Source organism: Chionomys nivalis, chromosome 1 (assembly GCF_950005125.1).
Source record: "Chionomys nivalis chromosome 1, mChiNiv1.1, whole genome shotgun sequence".
In the NCBI taxonomy this organism is placed as follows: domain Eukaryota; kingdom Metazoa; phylum Chordata; class Mammalia; order Rodentia; family Cricetidae; genus Chionomys; species Chionomys nivalis.
Genome location: NC_080086.1, coordinates 14,382,553 through 14,410,075, shown reverse-complemented (window position 1 = coordinate 14,410,075; position 27,523 = coordinate 14,382,553). Strand labels below are relative to the sequence as shown.

The 27,523-nt window shown below is 44.2% G+C and overlaps 1 protein-coding gene across 1 annotated transcript in view; it reads right to left on the bottom strand.

Annotated features, from left to right (window-relative positions):
- Gucy2c (guanylate cyclase 2C) overlaps positions 1-27,523 on the bottom strand; it is a 75,537-nt gene that overhangs the window by 42,836 nt on the left and 5,178 nt on the right. Inside the window, exons 2-10 of the mRNA XM_057782159.1 lie at positions 26,687-26,799; positions 20,335-20,399; positions 18,443-18,658; positions 17,176-17,297; positions 13,548-13,644; positions 11,244-11,361; positions 8,601-8,736; positions 6,156-6,241; positions 3,710-3,821 (exon numbers count right to left, since the gene is read on the bottom strand). Coding sequence (XP_057638142.1) covers positions 3,710-3,821; positions 6,156-6,241; positions 8,601-8,736; positions 11,244-11,361; positions 13,548-13,644; positions 17,176-17,297; positions 18,443-18,658; positions 20,335-20,399; positions 26,687-26,799 — 1,065 coding nt within the window. The remainder of the gene's footprint in view (positions 1-3,709; positions 3,822-6,155; positions 6,242-8,600; positions 8,737-11,243; positions 11,362-13,547; positions 13,645-17,175; positions 17,298-18,442; positions 18,659-20,334; positions 20,400-26,686; positions 26,800-27,523) is intronic.

Genomic DNA, 27,523 nt, shown 5'->3' with positions numbered 1-27,523 from the left:
TATTCTCAAATGCAGGGTTCGCATCCTAAGAAACCACAGTGTTGTTTGCTAGTCCTTTCCAAGCTGCCTAGATTATTGAGGGAAGACAATAATGAGATTTTATTTGTGTGTGTGTGTGTGTGTGTGTGTGTGCGTGTGTGTGTGTTGAGGAGATATCGTAAGTTCGTAGATTCTCAGAAGACTAAGTGGAATCTAGGATAATGGAAATCTATCCCAAAGACCCTGGAAGGACATTTGAGGACGCAAGGGGACAGGTTCAGAGTGAGAAGGCCACAGCGATAAACCCCCATGGGGGCGTCCTGGCTCCCATGTGCCAGGAGTTTCCCCACTAGACAGGAAGTTAGTGGGCTCGGTGTCAGGACCCAAGTTGATAGACTAAATGTGTAAGAAGCTGGAAGATAATGGTATATGGTAAAGAAGACATGATTTTTCTTAGAGAGAGAGAGAGAGAGAGAGAGAGAGAGAGAGAGAGAACGCATCTAGGGAGAGTTTCTTTAAAAAGGCAGGAGATCGCTTCTAAATAATGAATGAAGTTACTTCGGGAAAAGAGATAACAGATTTCCCATCAAAGTGGCAGGCACTCCACCCCCCATGAGTCTCTAAGGTGGCACCGGAACACATAACATCCTTGCAGGCAGCAGCAGCTGGTGCCTACCAGTTCGCCTGCACCCATCTGGAGTAAATTATTATAATGGCTGAAAAGTCTGAATAAAAGTTTGTCCCTCCTCCTACTTACACTGAGACAAGAAAAAGGTGCCCAAATATTAAAACGTGTTAAGAAATTTTTCTACCATAAACTTATGTCACGCTAGGTCCTTCTAAAAAGTTTTCCCTCCCCTCTCCTCTCTCCCTCCATGTCCCCGGGCAGAGATCTAGCAAATGGCAAAAAACGGGGGCACTGTTCGGCAAGTGCAGGACTGTGCCCCGCCTTTGCTTATCAGCTCGCTTTCCAAGGGACCTTTCTCCTCTCCGCTCCCACCTTAGGGCTCGAGCCTCTGTGGCTGTGTGTATTTGGATGGATTCTGTCCAGGACTGTGATGGGCACCTTCCGCCACGCCCACTGCCATCACAGTCCTGCTGCAACACACCCCTACCCCAGAGGAAAAAACCCGTCAAAGAAACACAATGCCCACAGCGTGGAACCATTTCAGTCCCTATCTGCAGAAAATGAGCACCTCACTGTGCTAGACATAGTCACCATAATTAGATACTTAAGCGTACTATCTAAACCAAATAGGCTCACTGTTGTTGAGGCGGAGTCACATTCTGTAGTCCTGGTTGGCCTAGAACTCGCTTTGTAGCCCGGGATTGCTTCAACCTTATGGTGGCCTTCCCACCTCAGTATTTCAAACGCTGTGATTACAGATGTGAGCCACTGCCACACCTGGCTAAACGCAGTTTTTCCAGGGCTCTTCCTGGGTTAGCTGGGCTCACGCTGCTTCGAAGGCAAGCCTTCTGCCGCCCTCTAGTGGCCATTATGGCTACTCCATTCTGCTGGCTTCCCAATGAATGGCATGATCCTGTCTTAGTCACATGACAGTACACCTGGAGGGAACTCCAGGTTTAAACGTGCGCTTTGTCAGAGGAAGAAGCTTTTAGTTATAGAATAGAAACAGATGGAATCAAGTTAACTCAATAGTCTTTGGCTGTGCTCCCCTGGATGCGACACTCTCATCTGAATCAACAATAGATTAGTGTTGGGTCCAGAGCAGAACTGTATTTACTGTTATATTCGTATTTATTTATGTATTTAACTTCAAGAGCCTGTGAAAAAAATATATATTGCTCCTCTCTCTCTCTCTCTCTCTCTCTCTCTCTCTCTCTCTCTCTCTCTCTCTCTCTCTCTCCTCTCTCTCTCTGCCCATGTGCAGATCACAGGGTCATAGGTCAAAACTGGACACCTTCCTCTATCACTTGCCACTGCATTTTTCTCTCTGAACCTGGAACTCACTGTCTGGCTGGACTGATGCATGAGCCACCGGCATCTGTGTGCCTCCACCTGTTTCATCTAGGACTCACAGATGCATACCTGTGCACGTAGCTTTTGTTTTTTAAAGGTGGACACTGTGTGTGTCCAAACTCAGGGCCTCAGCAAGCACTTGGCCCATTGAGCCATCCTAAGCCATTTCCCCTGCTGAGAGGGGGAAAGTCGAAGAGGGAGAGAAGGAGACACACGGAGAGAAACAGGACTAGAGGCAGGCTGAGACAGAGGGGTAGAGATGGCCGAAATGTTGGTTTAAAACTTGGAAGCATGAAGACAGCTCTGGGGATAATATATGGAAATCTTAAAACCATCTATAAGTCTGCGCTAGTCTCTGGGACAACTTCTGTTTGGTAGGCTACGCTGCTCTCTCACGCCTTCCTTAAGGCTTTAAGTCAGTCATTGCCACTTAGTAGGAGTTCCAGACCAGAAGACATTTAGAAACAGCTGTAGTTTGAATACAAGCAAGCCCATTGGACCATGAATGCTCTCATAGAAGCGGATCAAACTTCTAATTCCTGGCACAGAACACTGTCAGAATAGAAATGTTTCTAACTCAGTTTTTTGCATGTTTGTTTGTTTTTGCTGCTGTTGTTTTTCGAGACAGGGTTTCTCTGTGTAGGCCCGGTTATCCTGGAACTCAGTCTGTAGACCAGGCTGGCCTCAAACTCACAGAGATCCGCCTGCCTCTGTCTCCCGACTACTGGGATTAAAGGGGTGTGCTACCACTGCCTGGCTCCGTTTTTAATACTTTAAAAAGTGATACATGAGTACAAACATTGTGAAAAAGAATTGAAAATTTAGAAATATGTAGAAGGGATAAAATTCTTTCAGGCTTTTACTACTCAATGGAAACTAACATTAAGATTTTATGGATTTCACTTCACCTTTATTCCTACAAGTTATGGCCTTGTTAAATAGTCACTTTTCTCTATTCTTCGATGTTACTAGTTTCCTATCACTTAAAATTCTTGCAAACAAATTTCACTCGGTTGTGTGGTGTTCAATTTAAGAAAACATTGTCAATTTCTAGGAACCATTAATGGCATTTTCACATTTTTGCGTATAACTGTGTGTCTGAATTTAAGATCTTCATTTTAAATTTAAGATGTTAGATTAGTAGCAGTATAGAATTACTAATTGTTACATTGAGTGTTGACCAAGCTAGTCACAGAATGTGCTCTGCATCTTATGGTCTGTGGAGGCCCCTGACTTCCCTGCTAAATAGGGCTAATAGTGCATGTTCTCACTGTGTCTTGCTCACATGAAGGCCAAGCCATGTTAAGGTTTGTAGCACCTCATCTCCTGTGTGTCACCACCACTGTCACCAAATGTATGTCCTGTGAAGGAATGGAGGAGGCTTCCGGGGCCATGAACAACTATCTCTCAACCTGATATAGCAAATAGTCTTTGCTAAAATGTAGAGAATGTTCCTTGAGTCTGTGCATTAAAATGCATGCAGGGTAAAGCAAGTATTTCTATGGCTATTTATAGTTTGCCCATTTTATGTCCTTGTTTTCTAGGGGACTTGCTTATGTGGGATCCATCTTCAAAACAGGGTTAGCTAAATTAGAATGTGGCTATACTAATGTAACTCATTGGGTTTGTAAAACCCACATTCACAAGCCCGGGAAGTCTATGAGATGAGAAGAAAAGGAGAACAAGCTACTTTACACAGATTACATGGACACAATGCCGGGAAAAGAAACCTTATTGAGAATGTCTTACCCAGCCCGGGAACATCATTAGGGAGCCTGTGGTCCTTCCAGATGAAGTTGGGGTTCGTAACCACTGGGATAGTCTTGTTTTCATGGGTGTCATACTTCATAAGAATCTCATACTGTATTAAAGAAAGAAGAAAAGAAAAACATGACAACATGTTTTAACAATTGACATGAGACTGACTATATGTGCATGTGGCTTTGGCAGGGCAGGATCTTGGTATTGTAGCCAAGTCTGACCTTGAACTCGTAATCCTCCTGCCTCAGCTTCTCAAATTCTGGGATTACAAACGTGAGCCATCACTGCCAGTTATTAATTAGGCTTCTCTGATTAAAGTTTTCATTTGACGTCATCTGCTAATGGGTAGCCATGATTTTTTTTGTTGTAGATATTGATAATGCTGTGTAAAATATGTTTGAAACATGGCCGCCTGTCTACAGTTACTATCATTTCCTGAAAATATTCCCCATAGAAAACTTACATCTCAAGGACTTTACTCTGGAGAATCGAACCTATAATTGCATCTATGGAAGGTCAAGGTTTACCTGTACACTAGGCTATGGCATTCTGACCCTCTGCTGACACCTTCTCTGGATGTGGACTAGCGTCTTGCTAGCTCCCTCCCATGCTTTGAGAGTTCATCTCTAGGTTTCCCCAAATAGACACACTGTGTCATGTGATTGGTGGCAGTCAATTGCTAAAATGTTTGGCCAAATTTGCTTTGGGAGGGCTGTGTAGGGGAGAGTCCTGTGAAGAGCAGCGGTGTGGGCGAGGAAAGGTCTCACGCATGTCTTTGCCTCTCTTCCACGGGCAGCAAGGACGTCATCCAGTTGCCTAAGGATGTGGTTCCGTGTACGGAAGCCTTTAGGGGATCTGACTAAGAGGCTTCCCCATGGAATGGATGCCCACTACATGTTCCTTTTTGCATTTCTTTATTTGGGAGGTGGGTATGTGTATCATTCATGTGGAGGTCAGGGGATAATTTTTAGGAGTCGGATCGCTCCTGATCTCTCCTTCCACCATGTGGGTCCCAGGGATCAAACACAGGTTGTCCTGTTTACAATCAAGCGCCCTTACCCACTGAGCCATCTTATTGGCTTCAAATACAGTATTTCCTTCAAGGTCCAATATAGTAACAAAAACTATGGATTCTATGAAACACTGCCACAAAGTTCCTGTGCCCCTGTCTCAGGATGAACATCTTTTCTGATTGTCACACTTGTCATGGTTGGTATCTCTCAAAAGCAGTGTCCATACATATGCTCACGCATGACTCAAGCATGTCATAATGTCCACTCTGGAACATTTTACAAATGAACACTATTTTCTTCTGGAGTTCCAGTTTTGTCAGGGCCTGAGCTCTTGCAGGAAAAAGGTGTTCAGTGGCCACTTCTTGACTGGAACAGTGGCTTCCGTGGTTTCTATGGCTCGGCTTTGGAAGACATCTTGACTGGCTGGAACAGAGGCTTTCATGGTTTCTATGGTTCGGCTTTGGAATGTCTAAGGGCACTAGTTCCGTTTTTAGGTTTGGTGCTGATCAGCCATGAACTCCCTACTAGATAGGAAGCTCTGTGTGGAGACATGGTGCCCTGCTCCTTTTTAGAGGCTCTGTCCTAGTCAGGGTTTCCATTGCTGTGATGAAACATCATGACCAAAGCAACTTGGGGAGGAAAGGGTTTCTTTGGCTGTGCTTCATCATTAAAGGAAGTGAGGGGAGAAACTCAAACCAGGCAGGAACCTGGAGGCAGGAGCTGATGCAGAGGCCATGGAGGGGTGCTGCTTACTGGCTTGCTCCCCATAGATTGCTCAGCCTGTTTTCTTATAAAACCCAGTACCAAAATGCCCAGGGGTGGTACCATCCACAATGGTTCGAGCCTTCCCACATCAATCACTAATTAAGAAAATACTCTACAGGTTATCTTACAACCCAATCTGATGGGGGCATTCTCTTAATTGGGGTACCCTCCTTTCAGACAACTAGAGCTTGTGTCAAGTCGAGCAAAACTAGCCAGTACAGGCCTTAACACGGAAGTGAGGAAAATCAGTGTATGACGTGAACGGAAGTGTAGTGTCAGAGTATTTTATGTTTGCCTGAGGGACTGGACAGTTCACAAGCTTCCTGAAAGTGCTGATGCAGAGAGCGGGTTCTTCGGAATCCGTGGTTTGTAAATATCCAGTCTTTAGAAAAAGCTTGCCATCAGCTTATCTGTTCATTGACTCTCTCCCTAGTCTGATGTGTGTGTGTGTGTGGATTTCTGATTAGATGTTCTGTGAGCTAACATGCTCAGGGACTCCTACCCCAAGTGAAGTACAAGTATGAGACCCAAGAAAGCTGAGATGATCTACCTGTAGATCCTGAATAGGATCCCTCTTTCAGGGTTGGCCCTGGTGCAGGTTAACTATCCTTCACCCAGTCTCGTCCCCCCATATTCTAATAAGAAGCCAGACATACTTTCCTGGTATCCAAAGACACATACAGAAGACACATAATGTTGTCAATGTCTCCACTGTCGTCCAGAGTCACAGGTCCCGAAAAACCTAAGGGAGAGAGAGGAGAGCGTGTTGGAGAGCATCATTGGCTCTGGGCCTGACACAGTAGGGTCCTGATGGAGACCGTAAAATGGATTCATATCACTCTATTATATTCTTTTCAGACAGCCCTCAATCACTTCTTGGCCCTGGAATTTGTGAAGGGTGGTTTTAGGGAAGATGTTTGTTTAGAAGGAGAATTCTCTTTGTTTCATTTAGGATGTGGCAGGTTGACACATCACTCGATTGTCCATAACACATATTTACCAGGGACACAGCTAACTCAGTTGCCCAGTGTATAGGGCACAGCACAGTCTACATTGTACAAAGAACAAAATTGCTTCACTATTGTTCTTTGGTTAAAACACTGAAAAAAGATACTTAAGTTGTTTATATTTCAATTACCTAACTACAAAATAGCAGTGTAGATTGCCCATACAGAACGTCTGGTTAGGAGGTGGAAAATGTTTGCATCTTCAACATAGCTGCTGAGACAGTTTGGGGGGAAGGAAGCTTCCTGAAGACCTGAGTTCAATCCCCCAGAACCCACAAGGTAGAAAAAGAGGTCCGACTCCCACAAGTCACCCTCTGGCCTCTAAACCCTGTGGTACACATGTATAAATGCTCACTTATATGGGCAGCCCCAAGTAAATACATTCAAATTTAAACCTGACACTTATTTCATGTTTACCAGACACCAGGCCTGTGCTAAATGGATCATGCATATTTGCCATTTTCTTCTCTCTAGAATACATGACATAAAAACTGCCATTTCTATTTTATTGATGAGAAGTAATTTTCATGAGACTCAGAGATAGTAAGGCACTTTCTCAGGGCTGCAGAGTGATAAACAACCAAGTTAGGACAGATAGATGTCTCCTGGCTCTGAGCCTGTGACAATGGTCGTTGGGACACTTGACTGTGACCATGGCTATGACTCCCTAAGTGCCTGTCAGAACTCAGGACACACAGGTGATCAATACATGCCTCTCTCTGCTCTCTGAGAAAGCAGAAACCATCTCCTCCTCTCCCTGTGGAAACCCACAGCCATGGGCACAGCTCTCAGACCAGATGCTAACCATTTGCTACCTTCCGGAGCTGATAGAAGGCTCACTTTCATTCAGATAAAGGTTTCCTCGGGCAAGACTTTAAGATCTTTCCTTCCTCCCTTCCTTCCTCCCTCCCTTCCTCCCTCCCTCCCTCCCTCCCTCCCTTCCTTCCTTCCTTCCTTCTTTTCTTCCTTCCTTCCTTCCTCCCTTCCTTCCTTCCTCCCTTCCTTCCTTCCCTCCCTCCGTCCCTCCCTCCCTCCTCCCTTCCTTCCTTCCTTCCCTCCCTCCCTCCCTCCCTCCCTCCCCCCTTCCTTCCTTCCTTCCTTCCTTCCTTCCTTCCTTCCTTCCTTCCTTCCTTCCTTCCTTCCTTCCTTCCTTCCTTCCTTCCTTCCTTCCTTCCTCCTCCTTCATCTCCTCCTCCTTCTCCTTCACTTATTTATTATGTATATGGTGTTCTGCCTGCATGTAAGCTGGCAGGCCAGAAGAGGGCACCAGATCTCATTTTTTTAAAAAAAAATTATTTATTTATTTATTAAAGATTTCTGCCTCCTCCCCACCACCACCTTCCGTTTCCCTCCCCCTCCCCCAATCAAATCCCCCTCCCTCGTCAGCCCTAAGAGCAATCAGGGTTCCCTGCCCTGTGGGAAGTCCAAGGACCACCCACCTCCATCCCAGTCTAGTAAGGTGAGCATCCAAGCTGCCTAGGCTCCCACAAAGCCAGTACGTGCAGTAGGATCAAAAACCCATTGCCATTGTTCTTGAGTTCTCAGTAGTCCTCATTGTCCGCTATGTTCAGCAAGTCCGGTTTTATCCCATGCTTTTTCACCAGATCTCATTAAAGATGATTGTGAGCCACAATATGTTTGCTGGAAATAGAACTCAGGACCTCTGGCAGAGCAGCCAGTGCTCTTAATCTCTGAGCTGTCTCTCCAGCCCCAAGATAATTTCTTAAAATGAAATCTCTTTCATAACTCCTGCCTGAGACCCAAGACACAAAAGAGGAGCTTCAAGAGGAAGGCGCAGGCCACGCACCCCTGTTCTAACAACCCTCTGTGAAAGGCTGCTCACGAATACAGCCCTCAAGCTGCGCGCTCATTCTGCAGCGCCCCCGCCAACAGCCAGGTCTGTCGCATAAACTGCAGTCTAGTTATGCATCCCAGCGTCTGCAGAGTGTGTGGAAACAGTTCCTCCAGTTGAGTTCTTTTGCCATTGAAGCATCAAATGCTGAAGCCTCTGGGGGGAGGGGGTTCCCACCGCCCCCTCCCAAAGCCTGAATTTCTTTGACTTTAATGCTGTTTGCTCTTAAAGAGACCGGGTACCTTGAAAAGTGAGATTCCTGAACGCACGAGCAAATTTGGTTGTGGTGATATTTTCTTTATTTTCAAGAAACATCTTCAGCATGTGCCCAAACAGCAAGGTTCCCTCCAAGTAAGCCAGAGAAAAGTCATTTCTTCCCTGAAGAAGAAAGAAAAAAAAATCTTTTAATGGGAAAAGGGGGGCGTGGGTTTTTGATCTTGAGTTTGGAGCAAAATGTTCTTGGGATCAGTGAGTAACTGGAAAGATGAAATGGCATCAGGGGACCTGGAAGTGTGATGTTAAGGAGGACTGGATCAGGGCTCTGTTGTCAGAATGCTGCTTTCTCATGGGATCAGTAAGCAAGAAGCTTGCCTTTAGAGAAAGGTCTAGAAGCCACTATACTTCCTTCTGATGATGGAGGAATACACAATGTAGCTAAGAAAATTAACATCCAGCATTTTCATGTTTATAAGATTGCATGCAGAAACAGAATTTGCTCTAAGTTAATGTTTTCATCAGAATGTAAAAGAGAAATCCGAAGCCCAGAAAACAAGCCCTGCCCCCGGTATCCAGGGTGGGATGTGAGGAATTTTGATTGGTTGATACCACAGAATATGCTTTGAAGATGGTTTTAACTTAGGGTCACTTCAGTCCCCTCACGTCTGTCCTGACGAAATAGTAGAGTTAGCCACCGCTGCATCCACTACACGATGCCTGTTGCAGGATTATGAATTGAAAGCTCTTGCCCCCTGAACCAGATAGGTTCTATTTTCTCATGCACTTGGGACCTCCCTTCTGCCGAAGCCAAGAGATAATTCAAGTTTGATGCACCTGGAATTACCCTTTGCAGATATATTAACAGGAAAGATAAGCCCCTGTTTCTTCTGCTGTATCATCATTTTATTACATTTATCTATTTATTGATTGATTGATTGATTGATTGATTGGGGACTGCAGATAGTGGTCGAAGGATAACTTCTGGGACTCAGGGCTCTCCTTCTACCATGTGGGACCCTGGGATCAAACTCATCTGATTAGGCTTGGTGGCAGGGGTCTTTCCCCACTGAGCTATGTGGCCAGTCCACAAAAATCATCATTTCACGCAATAAACAGAACTCAGTTAAGACACCTTGCTTTAAGGGACTTAAAACCTCTAATTTTGACAGGTCTGTGAACTGGTGTGCTTGGAACATACGGTCTAGGTAAAGCGGTGATGCTCACACCTCCTTATAGCATGTAGGGAATTGTGCTCACTAGTCATGGAAAAGCTGTTTGGGCGTCTTTGGATTGCCCCTTCTTCCTTTACCATCAACCTCTTTCAGCTGGGAGCAAAAGGCAGCAGATGGCCACCTGCATCTCATTAGGGCTCAGTGACTGGCAGAGTCTAATGTGTCTTCAGAGCTTTGCAATGTAATAAGGTGACTATGATTTTTTTTTTTTTTTTTTTTTTTTTTTTTTGGATTTTCGAGACAGGGTTTCTCTGTAGCTTTTGGTTCCTGTCCTGGAGCTAGCTCTTGTAGACCAGGCTGGCCTCGAACTCACAGAGATCCGCCTGCCTCTGCCTCCCGAGTGCTGGGATTAAAGGGGTGACTATGATTTAACGGGAAGTGGAGGCCCTTTTCTGGGACAAGTGCCAAACCAGATAGGACCCTGAAACAATTGGTATATGTTAGCTTCTCCTGGCACACCTCTGGACAATGGTCAACTTCATTACCATGGACGCCACTGTCATGTCTTCACCTAGGAGCACCTATTTGGGTATCAGCAACAGGAGAGCATTGCTTTAGGATGGAGAGAACTTTCTGGTACCTCTTTAGCTACTTTATGCTGTTTAATTTCTACCTCTCCTAAGTGTGAGACTGACTCTCAGTAGCCAGGCTTCCTCTTCCTGTATCCCCATATGGGGACTTGCTCTCCAATGCTGTGGAAATGTCCGCTGCTCTCACGGTCTAGAGTCTCACACAGTGACCTGCAGGATGAGGTTTGGTGGGATGCTGTACATGCAAAAGCTCTGTACATAGCAGGAGTCCGTGGCATCTACAGATCCAAGTGGAATTAGCAAAAGTACTTGTAGGGCCTGAGAAGATGGCTCATTCAGTAACAAACATGAGCTCCTGAGTTCAGATCTGCAGCATCCATGTAAGGGCTAGGTGTCATGGTACACTCCTGGATCCCAGCACTTGGTGGGTGGGCTTTGGGACCAGTGCAGGGATCGGATCAGGTGAATTCCTGGAGCACTTTGGTCAGCTCGTTCAGCTGCATCAGTGAGCTATAAGGTCTAGCAGTTAAGAGCACTTGCTGTTCTTACAGAGGACCTACGTTCACTAGCAGCTCACACCTGCCTATAACTCCAGCTCCAAGGGATTTGATGCCTTCTTCTGACCTCGGCAAGACTCTCACCCACTTGGCACCCCCCTCACATACACACAAATAAAAAAATAAAGAAAATAGCGATCAACAGAGGAAGACAATATTCACCTTGTCTTCCTCACGCATGTACACATACACACACCTGTACAATGAACACATAAAGCACATATACATACATACAAAAAATTACTTGCAAATATAAGAATCTGGACTCAAATAAGAGACTAACTTAACTACCTTACCCTGCGCTATCTTTAAGGAATGCTTACATAAACATACACACACAACTAACTCACCTGTGAGAACTGTTTGGAGAAAGAGGTGCTTGAGGGGGAGTTCTGAGGAGGCAGTGTCAACACGAGGACATTGTCCATATACTCAGGAGCCACAGTGTCATTCTCAAAGTAATGGTTACTACAGTAAAAACACAGGGTCCTCGTCAAATTAGCATCCCAATACGGATGGGCACGTTACAACTCAGGCAAACTACAGTGTAAGCTTTGAAAATCGCGGTTGTTGCTGTTTAAGTTGAGCCATCAGGAAATCTTTCCACTTCCCCCGTTAGTTTTCCACTTTCCCCAGTTCTAATTCCCTTCTCCACCTGCTAAAGTCGACAGCGGAACTTAGGTCGCTCTCATTATTAACTGAAGATGGAAAGGAGCCCAGCATACGGGCACATTGAGGGAATGTTTGCATTTGCTCTTAAGGAGGCCTAACTCCCTTGATCTCTGCTGGAAAAAGTTCTTTCATTTAAGTGTGCAAAACAAGTTGGAAGTGTTGGGCTATGCGACATGGGATATGGGATTACTCCCCACAATGCAGAGTAACGCAGAAGGCTACCATATGCTCAGGACCGATCGGAAGATGGCAGGTGATGACACAGAACTGCTAGACACGGCAAGCCTCTGGGTGTGTGCGTGTGTTGGGGATGGGGGAGGTATGTACAGTGTGTGTGTATACATAATACTCCTGTGTGTGTTTGTGTGTGTGTGTGTATGTGTGTGCATTTGCGTGTGTGAATGCTGACACCTTTGTGGCGCCCCTGTGGAGGTCCGAGGACAGCCCCAGCTGTCAGCTCATGCCCTCTAACTTGTTGGGGATAGATCTCTTTTGCTGTGGCTGTAAACATCTGGAGATAGGACTGATCAGCACATAGAGCACCTATTACCAACTCAGAGACAATGCTTGGCATGCTGCAGTCTGAGATCGCTCTGAAAGCCCTAGGGTTTCTGTGCTTGCTGACCATGTGGGTGCTTTAGCATACAAACAGGGTGACAACTGAGCTGCTGTAATTAGGATGACCTCATCTGATGCTCAGTCTGTGCTGTGCTGACAACCGCATCAGTGCTCTGCTAACATTGCTCTCTTACCCTAAAACAGACATCCTCAGTGCCATTCCACCGTGCAGCTTAATCCCAAAATGCTAACAAGCACCCAACAGAATCCCACATCAGGGTTAGACATTGAGAGCGTTAGGCTTAGTTTTGAATCTCACGTCGTTCTTTAAACTTACCCATCTGTCCCTTGGACCTGCGTCACAAGGAAAGCCAGTGCAGTTGGTGGAAAATGAAATCATCCCAAACCGGCCACGCCGATGGCTCCCTCCCCAGAGCAAATCAGCTGTTGAAATCGGCAGGAGGGTGGGAGCACAATGCTGATAACACCGCTCTCATCCCTGCCTGTCGGCAGCTAGAGAGCTAGATGGGCTGTTGATTTCCGTGAACATTTAACTGTCAATCAGGCCCGCACTTCCAGTACGCCCTTCCCTCTCATGCTGGGAAAAGTATGTTCAGTAGCTAGTGATAACTTGCAAGCACGGGAGAGCCACAGCAGAATGTGGCTTTCAGAGGAGGGTGCGCAGGTAATGATTAATTATCTGGGTAGATATGGGAGCTGTGTGATGTGCTTATGGGACAAGGGGCACAGTGCACCAGTGGCTACCCCCCTGAGCGTAACTGGAGTATTGCTTTGGTACGGTTTGCTATATAGTGGCGCTCTCTCTCTCTCTCTCTCTCTCTCTCTCTCTCTCTCTCTCTCTCTCTCTCACACACACACACACACACACACACACACACTCATGCTTTTCTCTGCCCCATGTCTGAGAAAAGGGCCAGCCCTGAGTAACTGTGCCATGAAGGACAAAGAATAATTGTATAAATCAGATCCAGCTGACTGCAACTTCAGTCTCTCTAAAGATGGCTGCTGAAAAATAACCTGAGGCTGATGACCATTAGCAACTAAAGCAAAGCAGTGAGGGCTACATCCTCAGGGAAACCATTGTTGAGTGTCTGGTTGTTGGATTGTTTACTGAGCAAAGATCTTACGATCAGCCCGGGAATCAGGGTTCTGGGTACTGAGTGGACCTCACAGATGAGCGGCCTGGGGCTGCAGATGTAAGGCAGGTGTCAATGAATACATTTTTGCTTAAGATCACGGATGATCAGGTATACATGAGGTGTACTGAGAAAGGAATGGGGCTTTAGTTCAAATGTCGTCATCATAGAAGCTGCCTATCACAGCGGAGAGGAGAATGTGCTGTGGCCATTGTTATGCTACCCTTCTTAGGGGAGGAGGTTTTCCCGGATTGTCATCATACCAACCTGAACAGGTCTACCAGAATAACAACAGTGTCTTCGGCCACTTTGATGTCAGCCTTCACGCTATAGAAGCTTTCTGGCGTGCCACACATAACAATCACTGGAAGTGGAAATGGAGACGGAGTGAGAAGCCACGTGCACATCAACCAGGAGCAGGTAGATCCCTGAGCCTGGACTCAGCATGTTCACGCTATCTGTTGATACTGTTATATTTCTCTCTCCTTCCCTCCCTCCCCCCTTTCTTTTTGAGACAGAATCTCACTGTATATTCCAGACTCGAGCTCACTACGCAACAGTCCAGGCTGGCTTCTAATTCACAGAGATCCTCCTGCCTCAGCTTCTGAGTGCTAGGATTGTAGGCATGAGATACCACACCTGTCTCTCACATTACCTTTTGAAAGATTAACCCCGGTTCCCCAAATCTCTCCAGCCCCCTTTTGCATCTAGATACAGAATCAGAATAAAACTGTGTTGAGTCTTTAAAACAGAGGCCAGTACCAAAGGGGTTAAGGGTTGGAAGAAGAGAGAAAGCTCGTAGTAGAACTCACATTTGTGAGCCCTGCTGTGGGGTGTATTCTATCATTCAGGGTGCGGTGAGTTCCCAGGCTATTTTCATCAATGAGTGGCCCATATTTTACATTTATGTTGGAAAAATATAAAGAAAAAGGCCATGTGAGAGCAGCTTATAGTATCCACAAGCAACCGTCTTTGGTCCGTGCCTGTAGTTCCTTAACTCAGAACCCATCTTAGCCATTGGAAGGACAGAATTACTCCAAGCCTCTACCGCTAACCTAGCTACTGCCTGAACATGTGGTTTAGGTGTGCAAAGAGCTAGAGCGGACACTTCCTTGGATTTTCGCTGTTTAGAGATAGGGTCTCACTATGCAGCCATGGCTGTCCTGGAATTTTCTCATAGACCAGGCTGGCCTCACACTGTCTCTGAAATCCTGGGATTAAAGAAAAGTAAGCACCAGCACACAGGCTTTTGTTAGATCTTCTTGTATGCTCCGCCACCCAAGTGAACTGCAAACTCTTTAGGATCATGGATGGTTTTATGCTCCCCCAGCCATGCCCCCAGTTTTATGTTCTCCCCAACTTTCCCCTTCCCCCGCCAGATCTTAAAATAATAAATTAAAATAGATATGTTCTTAAAATAGCAAATCCTTGCTCATGGCAGCAAATGATTATTTGAATGATGTCAGTGAGCTGCCATCCTTATAGGAAGTCACTGCAAGTCGTTCTTTACTTCTGAGGTCCTTAAGAAGGGGCAGCCCTACAAGGTGTAGCAGATCACTTCATAGTTTGGTGAGAAGGCTTTTATCCACTGGCCTTTCACACCTAATCTTTAGCTCATTGGTGAGATTGGGACCAGAAAAATGAGGAAGTGAGACTGATCGTCTTTGCTTGCTTGTGAATCTAACTGAGGGGCAGTGTAACAGTTACTAGACTACAGCTGGTGCAGACACAAATCCAGTAAAATGTTGGCTTTGTTACAGGGTAAAGACCCAAAGACTACTCAGCACGACCAATGTTTGAACCGAGAGTCTGCTTCAAGAGACTGCCTGGAGAGAAACCCTTCCCCCAGAGCAGCTCAATGCGTATTATAGGAAGTTTTTAAAGGCAGAGAACACAGAAAACTACCTCCTGGTCGGCAGTTCAGGGGTAAGCAAGCAAGCAGTTTAACAAGAGCCAAGGATATGCAGTTAGCTGGTGCGTTTTGACTGTGAGTTTCTAAAACAGAGCTGGGTGCCTTCCCAAGCAAGAGCACATCAGAAGAAAAGAACAAATTGCGTTAATTTCCTGTAAGGGAAGACCCCTCACTTGGTAGGTGATTGACATCGTGAAAATAATCATTGGCTGCTATCACAAGAATTTGTTATTTTATTAACTGACCAAGATCTGGGGGTTGGGGAGTGGGGCATAAAAACATTCATGATCCTAAAGATCAGGGGCACGCAAAAATTCTACCAAGGAACTTCTACAACTCATAAACACTTTCAGTAATGTAGCAGGATACAAGATTAACTAAAAAAAAAATCAATAGCCCTCTTGTACACAGATGATAAAAGGGCTGGGGGAAGAAACCACAGAATCAACACCCTTCACAATAGCCACAAATAGCATAAAATATTTCAGAGTAACTCTGACCAAACAAGTGGAAGACTTGGATGACAAGAACTTTAAATCTTTGAAGAAAGAAATTGAAGAAGACACCAGAAAGTGGAAAGGTCTCCCATGCTCTTGGGTAGGTAGAATTAACATAGTAAAAAGGGCAGTCTTACCAAAAGCAATCTACAGATTCAATGCAATACCCATCAAAATCCCAGCAAAATTCTTCACAGACCTAGAAAGAATGATACCCAACTTCATATGGAAAAGCAAAAACCCAGGATAGCCAAAACAATCCTGTACAATAAAAGAACTTCTGAAGGCATCACAATCCCTGACTTCAAACTCTACTACAGAGCTACAGTCCTGAAAACAGCCTGATATTGGCATAAAAACAATCAGGAGGACTAATGGAACTGAATCGAAGACCCAGATATTAATCCACACACCTTAGAACACCTGATTTTTGACAAAGAAGCAAAAAATATCAAATGGATAAAAGAAAACATATTTAACAAATGGTTCTGGCATAACTGGATATCAACATGTAGAAGAATGAAAATAGATCCATATATATTGTCATGCACAAAATTCAAGTCCAAATGAATCAAAGACTTCAACCTAAAGCCAGCCGCACTGAACTTTAAAGAAGAGAACGTGGGAAGTACACTTGAATGCGTTGGCACAGGAGACCACTTCTTAAATATCACCCCAGTAGCACAGACACTGAGAGAAACAATTAATAAACGGGACCTCTTGAAACTGAAAAGCTTCTGTAAAGCAAAGGACATGGTCAACAAGACAAAATGACAGCCTACAGAATGGGAAAAGATCTTCACTAACCCACATCAGACAGATGTCTGATCTCCAAATTATACAAAGAACTCAAGAAATTGGTCATCAAAAGAACAAATAATCCAATAAAAAATGGAGTACAGACCTAAACAGAGAACTCTCAACAGAGGAATCTAAAATGGATGAAAGATACTTAAGGAAATGTTCAACATCCTTAGTCATCAGAGAAATGCAAATCAAAACAATTCTGGGATTCCATCTTACACCTGTAAGAATGGCCAAGATCAAAAACACTGATGACATCTTATGCTGGAGAGGTTGTGTGGAAAAGGGAACACCCCTGCATTGCTGGTAGGAATGCAAGCTGGTACAGCCCCTTTGGATGTCAGTGTAGCGATTTCTCAAAAAATTAGGAAACAACCTTCCTCAAGACCCAGTAATACCACTTTTGGGTATATAGTGAAAGGATGCTCAATTGTGCCTCGAGGACATGTGCTCGATTATGTTCATAGCAGCTTTGTTTGTCATAACTAGGACTTGGAAACAACCTAAATGCCCCTCCACTCTCAGAGAGTTAGGTGTCAGTCAGCAGAAGTCACAATACGATGAGGCTGTTTTCAAATACACAACTTGTAGGCAGGCAGTGAAGCCAGTTCTACAGAGACAGACTAGCCTGAAGGACTCAGAAGGAGGTGACAGCCTTGAGGAAGGCTGTGCTCAATCTTACCATTGCTCTTCCTGTTACGGCCGATTAAGATTTCCTGGAACTGTTCACTGCGTCTCAAGACATCCTTGAAGCTGAGCATCCCAGAAAAATAGGACACGCTAGCCTCCAGAGCATTAAGGTACCTGGAGCAGGAGGGAGAGGAGCTGAGAATTGGCTTTGTTTATGGCCATCCCACCTTTACTCTCATTATTTGTTTGTTTCTGTGTTGGCATCTTTATCTCACACCCAGTTCTTCCGTGAGTAGACAGTGCATTCCATGATACCTTTCCTTTGGCTGTGGCTAGCTAATGGAGGCAGAGAACATGGGAGGCATTTTAGGGACTCTTGATACACATGAACACATTGTAGACATTGGAGGGGTTCCTTGTACTGCTTTCCTCCTGCTATGGCAAGAAGGTTCAAGCCCTCTAGGAACCTCTGATGTCTGTTCTGGCATGAATTGGATGCTTATGTATTCCAGTTTCACACTAAGGTTTCTAGGGTGAGCTCCTGGGGCTGATTGCCATGGGTTCCCAGATGCGCGAGCCTGGTGACACCCTATCTTAAACCTCCACGCAAGTCCTCTGTCGAGAGAGAGGGTAGAACCAGCTAGCATCCTGGGTCACCACAGCCAGACATGACAAACACACTACTTCCACCACTTTCCAGAGTTGCATGGCCTTATGATTCTTAAAGTTATGTTTTATTATGTTACGTGGTTTGCGTGCATGTGTGAACATACATGCATGCGTCTCAGCACATGTGTGGCAATCATATGACAACTTGCAAGAAATGGTTCTCTCCTTCCACCGAGTGAGTCCTATGGATCCAAGTCAGGTCGTGTTTGGCAGCAAGCACCTTAACACACTGAACCGTCTTTCGAACCCAGACTTAGGATTTTTAAAAGGACCCATTTTTCCTGCATCCTCCTGTCCTTTTTTCCCTCTAAGAAAATGGAAAGACATCATTTCTGTTTCTTGGTTTAGGCAGAATGAACATTTTTTAAATTTATATTCCACAGTAATGTGGAAACCTTGACTTCTAGCTTTCATTTTTATTATCTATAAACAAGATCATATGTATTTGTCTTTAGAGGATTTACCCCGGGGAATCATTAGGACGGACAAGAATTCACTTTCAAACCGAGTGCCCCACATGCAGTCAGTGCTGAGCATCCTCTTCTTGCCCCTTTGATGAGTAAGAAAGTGGACTGGTGTCCGTCCCAACACTGTCCCAGATAAGAGGTGGCATTCCTTCATGGCGTGCACTCATTACCAGCCTTCCTTACCAGAAGCAGTCTTCAGGCTCCGAACCATTCTTGTAGACATACGAAGAGTTCCAGGGGAAGGTTTTGAATGGCGCATCGTTGACTTTCCAGAAATCAACCAAGAAGTACATCAGCTTCCTGGCTGGAGGCAGCACCCTGGTCAGGGTTTCCTTATAGTCACAGGACAATCCGAAACTTCCGGCTGAAATCATGGGGTAGCTCAGTTGTGTGTCAAGGCTGTGTCAAAGGTGAGAGGGGAACCAATGCCAAGGTTAGCTCCAATAGCTTAGAGAAGCGCCCCCACCCCCACCCCGCTCCTCCATTTTCCCATGCGTGCAGATGTGGGAAGGATGAAGTAGGGTCAGGAAAACAAGTGTATGGGTAATCCTCTCACCGAGGTGACTTTAAAACTACAATGACCAGTCATGTTCTGTGTTTAGAACAAAATGACCTCATGGCTTGACCACTTTGCTCCATTTCTGAATGACTTCTCATGCTGTCTGGGCTGAGAACTGTGTGCTTTGGCGGGGGAGGAGTGAGAACTACAAGTTAAAAACCCTTGGCTCTTCTGGTACCTAGGTTCTTTTATTTGTCAACTGACACAAGCTAGAATCATCCAAGAAGAGGGGACAACTGAGGAATTGCCTCCATTGGGTTGGACTCCAGGCAAATCTGTAGGCATTTTCTTGACTGATGGTTGATGTGGCAGGGCCTTGGCCAATGTGGGCAGTATCACCACTGAATTCTATGAGTCCTGGATTCTATAAGAAAGCAGGCCAAGCAAGCTACAGGGAGCAAGTCAGCAAACAGCATCGCTCTATGGCCGCTGCATCAGCTCCTGCCTCCGGGTTCCTATCCTGGCTTCTCTCCATTACGTACTGTGAGCTGAAACAAATCCTTTCCCTCCCAAGTTGCCTTTGGTCATGGAGTTTATTGTTGTAACAGAAGGCAAACCTGAAGAGCCAACATAATTGGCAACGGGAAGCATAGCTATGCCTTTTCTTCCTTGCAGTGCCTGCTTTTTGGCTCTGCCTCTGAGCAGGGGCGTCAGCTGGGGAGCTTAAGGCCTTCCTGTCCTTGCTCAACCTCTTACTGTTGTATCTTCAAACATACCAAGTTCTCTTCTCAGTCAGTAACTCAACCTGTACAGGCCTCAGCCTGGCTTCCTGGCTGATTTACTAAACTCTCAGGGCCACATCTGTCTCCCCTCTATCCAGAGGCAGTCCCTTGTCCCTCTGGGACAAATACCCCTGCCCCCTTTCCCTCATCTCCTTCCCCTTCTCCCTGTCTCCTGTCTTCTTTACCACCACATCCTAGCCCCTTCTAATACAGACTTCCCTTCCTCTCCTCTTAAAATGCCCCCTGCACGACCATTTACTGCTGTTTGCTGCCCGAGTCAGAAAGCAGTCACTGTAACTTTTCTTCCCTGCTGAATACAGGAGCTCTCTGTGAAAATGGGTGTTGGTGTGGTTTGTGCCTAATCCGGGGTCTGGGAGCAAACCCCAACTGTTTGGGGTTCTCCTTCACTATTCATCTCAAATAAGCATAGGAAATAAGCAGCTGGTTGTTTCCCCACATCTGCAAACTAACGACAAGACAGAGTTCTAGGACTCCCCCTCCTCTGTCTCTCTCTCCTCTGCCTCTGCCATTACTTGTGGGGGAATTTCCCTCGCTAAGCTCAAGTGTTCAAGGCTGCTGACTTTCTTTTTTCCTGATGGAGTTCTCACTCACAGCTTGTTCTCTCTCACACTCAAATGTGAATGACTGCACCTAGCAGCTACTGTAATCATCACACCCTGAAGGGAAACAGCAAAGACAGAGAGATGGCAAAATACAAGGGCCCAACATGCCTCTTTATGTTACCTTGACAACACGGTTGTTTGTTTAATCATTTAACACTCAAAAGTACTTACTACATCTGGAAGGTGGAATATGTGCAGGAGGGTCCCATGAGGACACAGCCCATGTTATGTTCTCTCTGTGGGAGAAAAAGAAAATTACTGAGCCCTAAAAGAAACCTAAGCGGCCAACAGAGGGAAAAGAGGTGGGCAGAGACACTGTGAGAAATGAGATCCCCGAGAGTGTATGAGGAGCAGGGAGGCGCTGCTCAAATGATGGGGATGGGAGGGGGGAGAGTCTTGCCTACTCCTCCTCCCCATTGCTAACTCTAAACAGGTTTAAAGAACTCAAGAGAATTACAAGCTCTCTAAAACCACGTGGGTGTGCAAGGCATCTTGTAAAGGGCTTCTACCAGGCGATGGTGGCACACACCTTTAATCCCAGTGCCAGGACAGCTAGGGCCGTTACACAGAAAAGGAAAAAAAGAAACCCTGTTTCAAAGAAGAGGAGGAGGAGGAGGAGGAGAAAGAGGAGGAGGAGAAAGAGGAGGAGGAGGAGGAGGAGGAGGAGGAGGAGGAGGAGGAGGAAGAAGAAGAAGAAGAAGAAGAAGAAGAAGAAGAAGAAGAAGAAGAAGAAGAAGAAGAAGAAGAAGAAGACGAAGAAAGAGGAGGAGGGGCTACCAAAGATTACAGATTGTGGGACCATGGTTCTAGAAGATTCACATTGACCTGATGGATCATATCATGGATGTCGGGATGGGTATACCACATCCACTACATGGATATCATATTTACTCTTAATCTTGGGAAGCTGGGTAAATTCTAACGTAGGGATAAGGAAATCCAAGGGAGAAAAAAATGGGTGTGGGTGAGTTTATTGAGTATTTGTATTTCATCTCTTTTGAGTGTCTGTTCATTTTATTAATCCATTAATTGTTAGAGTTGCAACTTTTTGGTATTTATTATTTTTAGTTCTTTGTGTGTGTCAGCTATTAATCATTTGTAAAATTTTAGTTAGCAATAATTTTCTCTTATTCTAAAGATTGCCTCTTTACCTGATTGATTCTTTCAATTCCTGTACAATTTTGTGAACTTTAATTTCCTTTTAATTTTGTGAATTTCCGTTTGTTGGATGTTAGTCTTAATTCTTGAATAACTGGTACCCTGCTCAAGAAGTCCTTGCTTATATTAAAATCTTGGAGTGTTTTCTTTACTTTTCCCACTAACGGTTTCAGAGTTTCCAGTTTTACAGACAGGTTTTGGGTCTATTTAGAGTTGATTTTTGTGTCAGGTGAGAGACAGGAATCTAGTTTCATTTATCCGCAGGTGGATTTCCAGTTTCCCCAGCACTGTCTGTTGAAGAGGCTGTCTTTATCTTTTCTCCAATATGTAGTTTTTCCATCTTTAAAGTCAGGTAACCACGGCTATGTGGCTTTACATCTGGGTCTTCTGTGTCATCCCATTGACCCGTGTGTCTGTTTCTGTGTCAGTACCATGCTGTCTTCCTTAGTGACTCTGTAGGATAACTTAAATCAGATATGGTGACAAGTCCAGTGTTATTCTTTCTAGTCACTTCGATTATCTGGGCTCTTTGTGCTTCCATATAAAACTTCAGTTTTCTCCCCCTTATTGGTGTGAAGAATGCCATTGTACTTTTGATGCGGATTGTATTAAATATGTAATTTTTTTTTAATAAAAGAGACATTTTTCTGGGCGGTGGATGGGTGGGTGGGTGGATAGATGAGAAGACAGACGGATGAGCCAATGTCTAGATACATAGCTGGGTTAGTGAAATGCTGGCTGGACTAGAAGTAACTCTCTACAAGACATTAACCACCCAGGAGTAACCAGTCTTCAGTCTTTACTAAGAAGTCATGAGGAAGCTGGGCAGTGGTGACACACACCTTTAATCCCAGCACTCGGAAGGCAAAGGCAGGCAATTTGAGGCCAGCCGGGTCTACAGAGTGAATTCCAGGACAGTCAGACCTGTTACACAGAGAAATTCTGTCTCAAAAAACCAAAATTAAAAAAAGAAGAGACATTTTTGCAAAATTAACTCTTTCGATCCTTGAACACTTGAGGCTTTCCGGTGTCCTTTTCAACATTCTTCAGGGCTTTAAGTTTAACGTGGTAGAGGCTTTTCACTTACTTTATTCCAAGGCGTATGCCCCAGGCAATTGTGCATTTGTGATTTTCACAATTGCATTTTCCTGATTTCTGCAGTTTATAATAAGGCTCTTGGGTTTATGCTAATGTTGTGTCCTAACACTTTTACTGAAGGTGTTCAGCAGCCCTGAGAGCTTCCTGGTAGAGCCTTGGGGGTGCTCTCTTCCCATTTACAAAAAGAATACTTGACTTCTTCCTTTCGTATTAGTATCAGGTTCACTTCCTTCTCTTGTCATTTTCCTGTAGCTGAGACTGATAATATTTTAGCAACAAGAGTGGAAAAAGTGGACGCCTTTGCCTCTTTTTTCTCATCTTTGTGGAAATGTTTTTTCTTCATTTATTATGATGTCAACTGTATGTTTATTATATATGGCATATATGTTTGTCACATATATATTTGATTGTGTTGAGATAGATCCCCTCCACTCGTAATATCTTCAGTGCCTTTATCATGAATGGATGTTGGATTTTTTTCAAAGGCAGCTGTTGAAATGGTAATATGATTTCTGACCTTGAATGTGATGTGTTGTGTTTATTGACTTTTTTTTATTATCTAGTGACTTATTATTAAACTAGCCCATGTACGTCTAGAATGAAGGTAGCTTGATCATTGTGAATGATCTCTCTGATGAATCTGTGTGTGTGTGTGTGTGTGTGTGTGTGTTCTTGTGCACACCAACTACTGCATGCACACGTAGAGATCTGAAATTCTTACTGGATACTTTCCTCAGTCTGTCTCAACTTTATTTTGTGAGGTGATGATTTTTCACTAAACCTGGAGTTTATTAGTTCTTGTAGGCTGTCTCTCGAGCAAGCCACAGGGATCCCCCTGTCTCTACCTCTCCAGTGTTAGAATTACAGGCACACACCATCATGCCTGGCTGTTCTAGGGAACCAGATTCAGGTCTCCTCATGCTTACAGACAAGACTTTACTTCTGAGCCATTTCCTCAGTCCTCTGCTGCCTTCTTGAATTTGGTTTACAGAGTTTTTTGTTTGTTTCTTTGTTGAATCTGTGTGTTTGTTGGGAAGACTGAGCTGTGTTGCTTTTTTTGTTTTTTTAAATTCTTATCTAGTTTTGGTATCAGAACTGGCTCCATAAACGGAGCTTGCAAGTGTTACTCCCTTTGTGTTTTATGGAATGATTTGAGGAAGGTCGATACTATCTCTTTCATGGTCTGCTAGATTTTCCTGCATTGAATCCATCTGGGCCTAGACTCCTTTTGGTTAGATTATTAAAACAAAAACCAACCAACCAACCAAACAAAAACCCAAAACTATTGCTTCAATTCCATGGCTTACAGATCTGTTTAAATTGTTTATCTCATCTTTGTCTCACTTTGTAGGTCATAAACATCTAGAAATTTACCTAAAGCTTCTAGATTTTCCAATTCATGAAACTAATTTTCCAGGTACGTCCTACATCTTTCTGAGTTTCTTTGGTATGTGTTGTGATGTCTCTATTTACCTCTGATTTTATTAACTTGGTTTAGCTCTCTTTCAGCTAGTTTGGGTAAGACTTTGTTGGTTGTTTTGCCTTTTCAAAGAATTAACTTTTTGTTTAATAGATTCCTATATTTTTCCCATTTCTGTTTAATTAATGTGAGTTCTGATCTTAGTTACTCTTGTCTACTCCTTGCTCCTATGTTTCAAGGGCGCTGAGATATGTCACTAGGTGTTTTGTGTCATCTAGCTGGCATTCTAATGTAAGGACTCACAGTTATGAGTTTCCCTCCTAGAAATGTGTTCATTGTATCCCAGAGTTTGGTAGGTTGCATTTTTAATTTTCATTTGGTTCTAGGGATATTAAACAAGTTTCTTTTTAATGTCTTCAATAACCCATTCGTTATGCAGTAACGTATTGTTTGATCCGTCACCTGTCAATTTCCTGTGGTTTCTCTTGCTGTAAGCATCTAGTCATATTCCACTGTGTTCAAATAGAACACAAGAAGCCATTTTTAGGTTTCCTGTATTTGCTGAGACTTGCTTTGTGACCTAAGATGTTGCCTGTTTTAGAGAATATTCCATGGGCTGCTGAGAAGACACTCTACAGTATTGCTGTTGAATGCTCTTTATATGTGTCTTAGGCCCATTTAAACTATTAAATCATTTAACTGTGAAGTTTTCCTGTTTGTTTATTTGTGTGAGACAGAGTTTCTGTCCTGGAACTTTCTTTGTAGACCAGGCTGGCCTCTAACTCACAGAGATCGGCCCACTTCTGCCTTCTGAGTGCTGGGATCAAAGGTGTGTTGCCACCACTACCTGGCGCTGTTTGTTTTTTCCTCTCCTCAGGATGTCTACTAGTTAGAGTAGGGAATTAAAGTCATCTACAATAACAAAATTTTTAAACATATATCTAAAATAATAAATCTTTAAAGAGCTAAAATTTTAAAACTTTTACAGATTCAACACAATGCCCATCAAAATCCCAGCAAAATTTTTCAAAGACCTCGAAAGAAAGGTACTCAACTTCATTTGGAAAAGCAAAAAACCCAAGATAGCCAAAACAATCCTGTACAATAAAAGAACTTCTGAAGGCATCACAATTCCTGACTTCAAACTCTACTACAGAGCTACAGTACTGAAAATAGCCTGGTATTGGCATAAGAACAGATAGGAGGACTAATGGAACCCAATAGAAGACCCAGATATCAATCCACACATCTTCAAACACCTGATTTTTTACAAAGAAGCAAAAAAAAGTATCAAGGGAAAAAAGAAAGCATATTTAAGAAGTGGTGCTGGCATAGCTGGATATCAACCTGTAGAAGAATGAAAATAGACCCATATCTATCACCATGCAATAAACTCAAGTCCAAATGGATCAAAGACCTCAACATAAAGCCAGCCACACTGAACCTTATAGAAGAGAAAGTGAGAAATACACTTGAACGCATTGGCACTGGAGACCACTTCCTAAATATAACCCCAGTAGCACAGACCCTGAGAGAAACAATTAATAAATAGGACCTCCTCAAACTGAAAAGCTTCTGTAAAGCAAAGGACATGGTCAATAAGACAAAATGACAGCCTACAGAATGGGAAAAGATCTTCACTAACTCCACATCAGACAGAGGTCTAATCTCTAAAATATACAAAGAACCCAAGAAATTAGTCATCAAAATAACACATAATCCAATAAAAAAAATGGAGTACAGACCTAAAGAGAGAACTCTCAACAGAGGAATCTAAAATGGCTGAAAGACACTTAAGGAAATGTTCACCATCCTTAGTCATCAGAGAAATGCAAATCAAAACAACTCTGAGATTCATTCCATCTTACACCTGTAAAAATGGCCAAAATCAAAAACACTGATAACATCTTATGCTGGAGAGGTTGTGGGGAAAAGGGAATACTTCTACATTGCTGGTGGGAATGCAAGCTGGTACAACCCCTTTGGATGTCAGTGTAGCGATTTCTCAGAAAATTAGGAAACAACCTTCCTCAAGACCCAGTAATACCACTTTGGGGCATATATCCAAAGGATGCTCAATTGTACCACAAGGACATGTGCTCAACTATGTTTATATCAGCTTTGCTTGTCATAGCTAGAACCTGGAAACAACCTAAATGCCCCTCAACTGAAGAATGGATAAGGAAAATGTGGTATATTTACACAATGGAGTACTACACAGCAGGAAAAATGACATCCTGAATTTTGCAGGAAAATGAATGGAGCTAGAAAACATTATTTCGAGTGAGGTAACCCAGACACAGAAAGACAATTATCACATGTACTCACTCATAGGTGGTTTTTAAACATAAAGCAAAGAAAGCCAGCCTACAAACCACAATTCCAGAGAATTTAGACAACAATGAGGACACGAAGAGCGACTTACATAGATCTAATCTACATGGGAAGTAGAAAGTAGAAAAAGACAAGATCTCCTGATTAAATTGAGAGCATGGGGACCTTGGGGGAGGGTTGAAGGGAGGACGGGCGAGGCATGGAGGGGAGCAGATAAAAATGTAGAGCTCAATAAAAATCAATAAAAAAAAGAAATTAAAAAAATTTAAAACTTTAAAAATTAAGTTAAAATAACAGTTCCCTTCATACCACAGTGTACACATAGTACGTTCCAGGAGAACCCCATCCCTTGGGAATTCTGTGGTATAAAGTCAGGGTACCCTGGCATCAGATCATACGGCGGCTGGAACGCTGTTGAGGCAGGAGATGCTTTGTGTACACATGCCTGCATTTTACACGGCGATCACCCCAAACTTAGAATGCATGACCTACCCATGAGCAGACGGTACGTACTGTGATTTCCCTGAGCAGGTCAAGGCCTTCACAGGTACTGCTCCGGCAGTCCCCTGACTTGTGGATTAGACCGTCCGAGTACATGAACGTCGCGTTCACCGTCACATTTAGTCCTGTCACCAGAAATTAGGGGAAAAATCGGAAAGCAGTGTTATGGCTCCACAATGTACCCAGCTGTGAGACACGGCCGTTGCTAATGGATTTCGGACCAGGGGTGCGGGGGCCATATTTGTGCCGGCTTATCTTGGTAGTCAACTTGACTACATTAACTAAAACCAAGCAGCCTCCACACCTGTGAGGGATATCTCTTGGCTGGATGACTTGAGGTGGGAGACCCACCCTAAATACAGATCTCAGGGGGTCAGAAGACCCACCCTAAATCTGGGCCACTCCTTCCGGCGGCAGCCCACACAAAGCACCGAGAGAGCCAGCCTGCACCTTTCTAGTCTCCTGCCTTGGTTCTCACTGCCAAGCTCACCCATGCTGAGCCATTCCTGTGCTGGCGGCGAACCGACTTCTTCAGGATTTAACACAGACGGAAGGCTAGCCACTCTCCAGGACTCCCTGGGACTCCAGCACCAGACTGGGACTGCTGAGACCTCCAGTCTCACAGACTGAACAATCCTCGATTCATGGTCTTTCTGTCAGGAGACAGCCTTTGTTGGATTATTCAGACCACGGCCTGTGAGCCACTCCAATCAATCCCTTACCAATATATAGATATAAGTTAATTCATTCTGTCAGTTCTGTTCCTTAGAGAACCCTCCCTGCCCAACAAAATATCCAAAAACCAGGTCTGAGCATATTCTAATTCTGATTTCTTCTTTTAAATCTTTC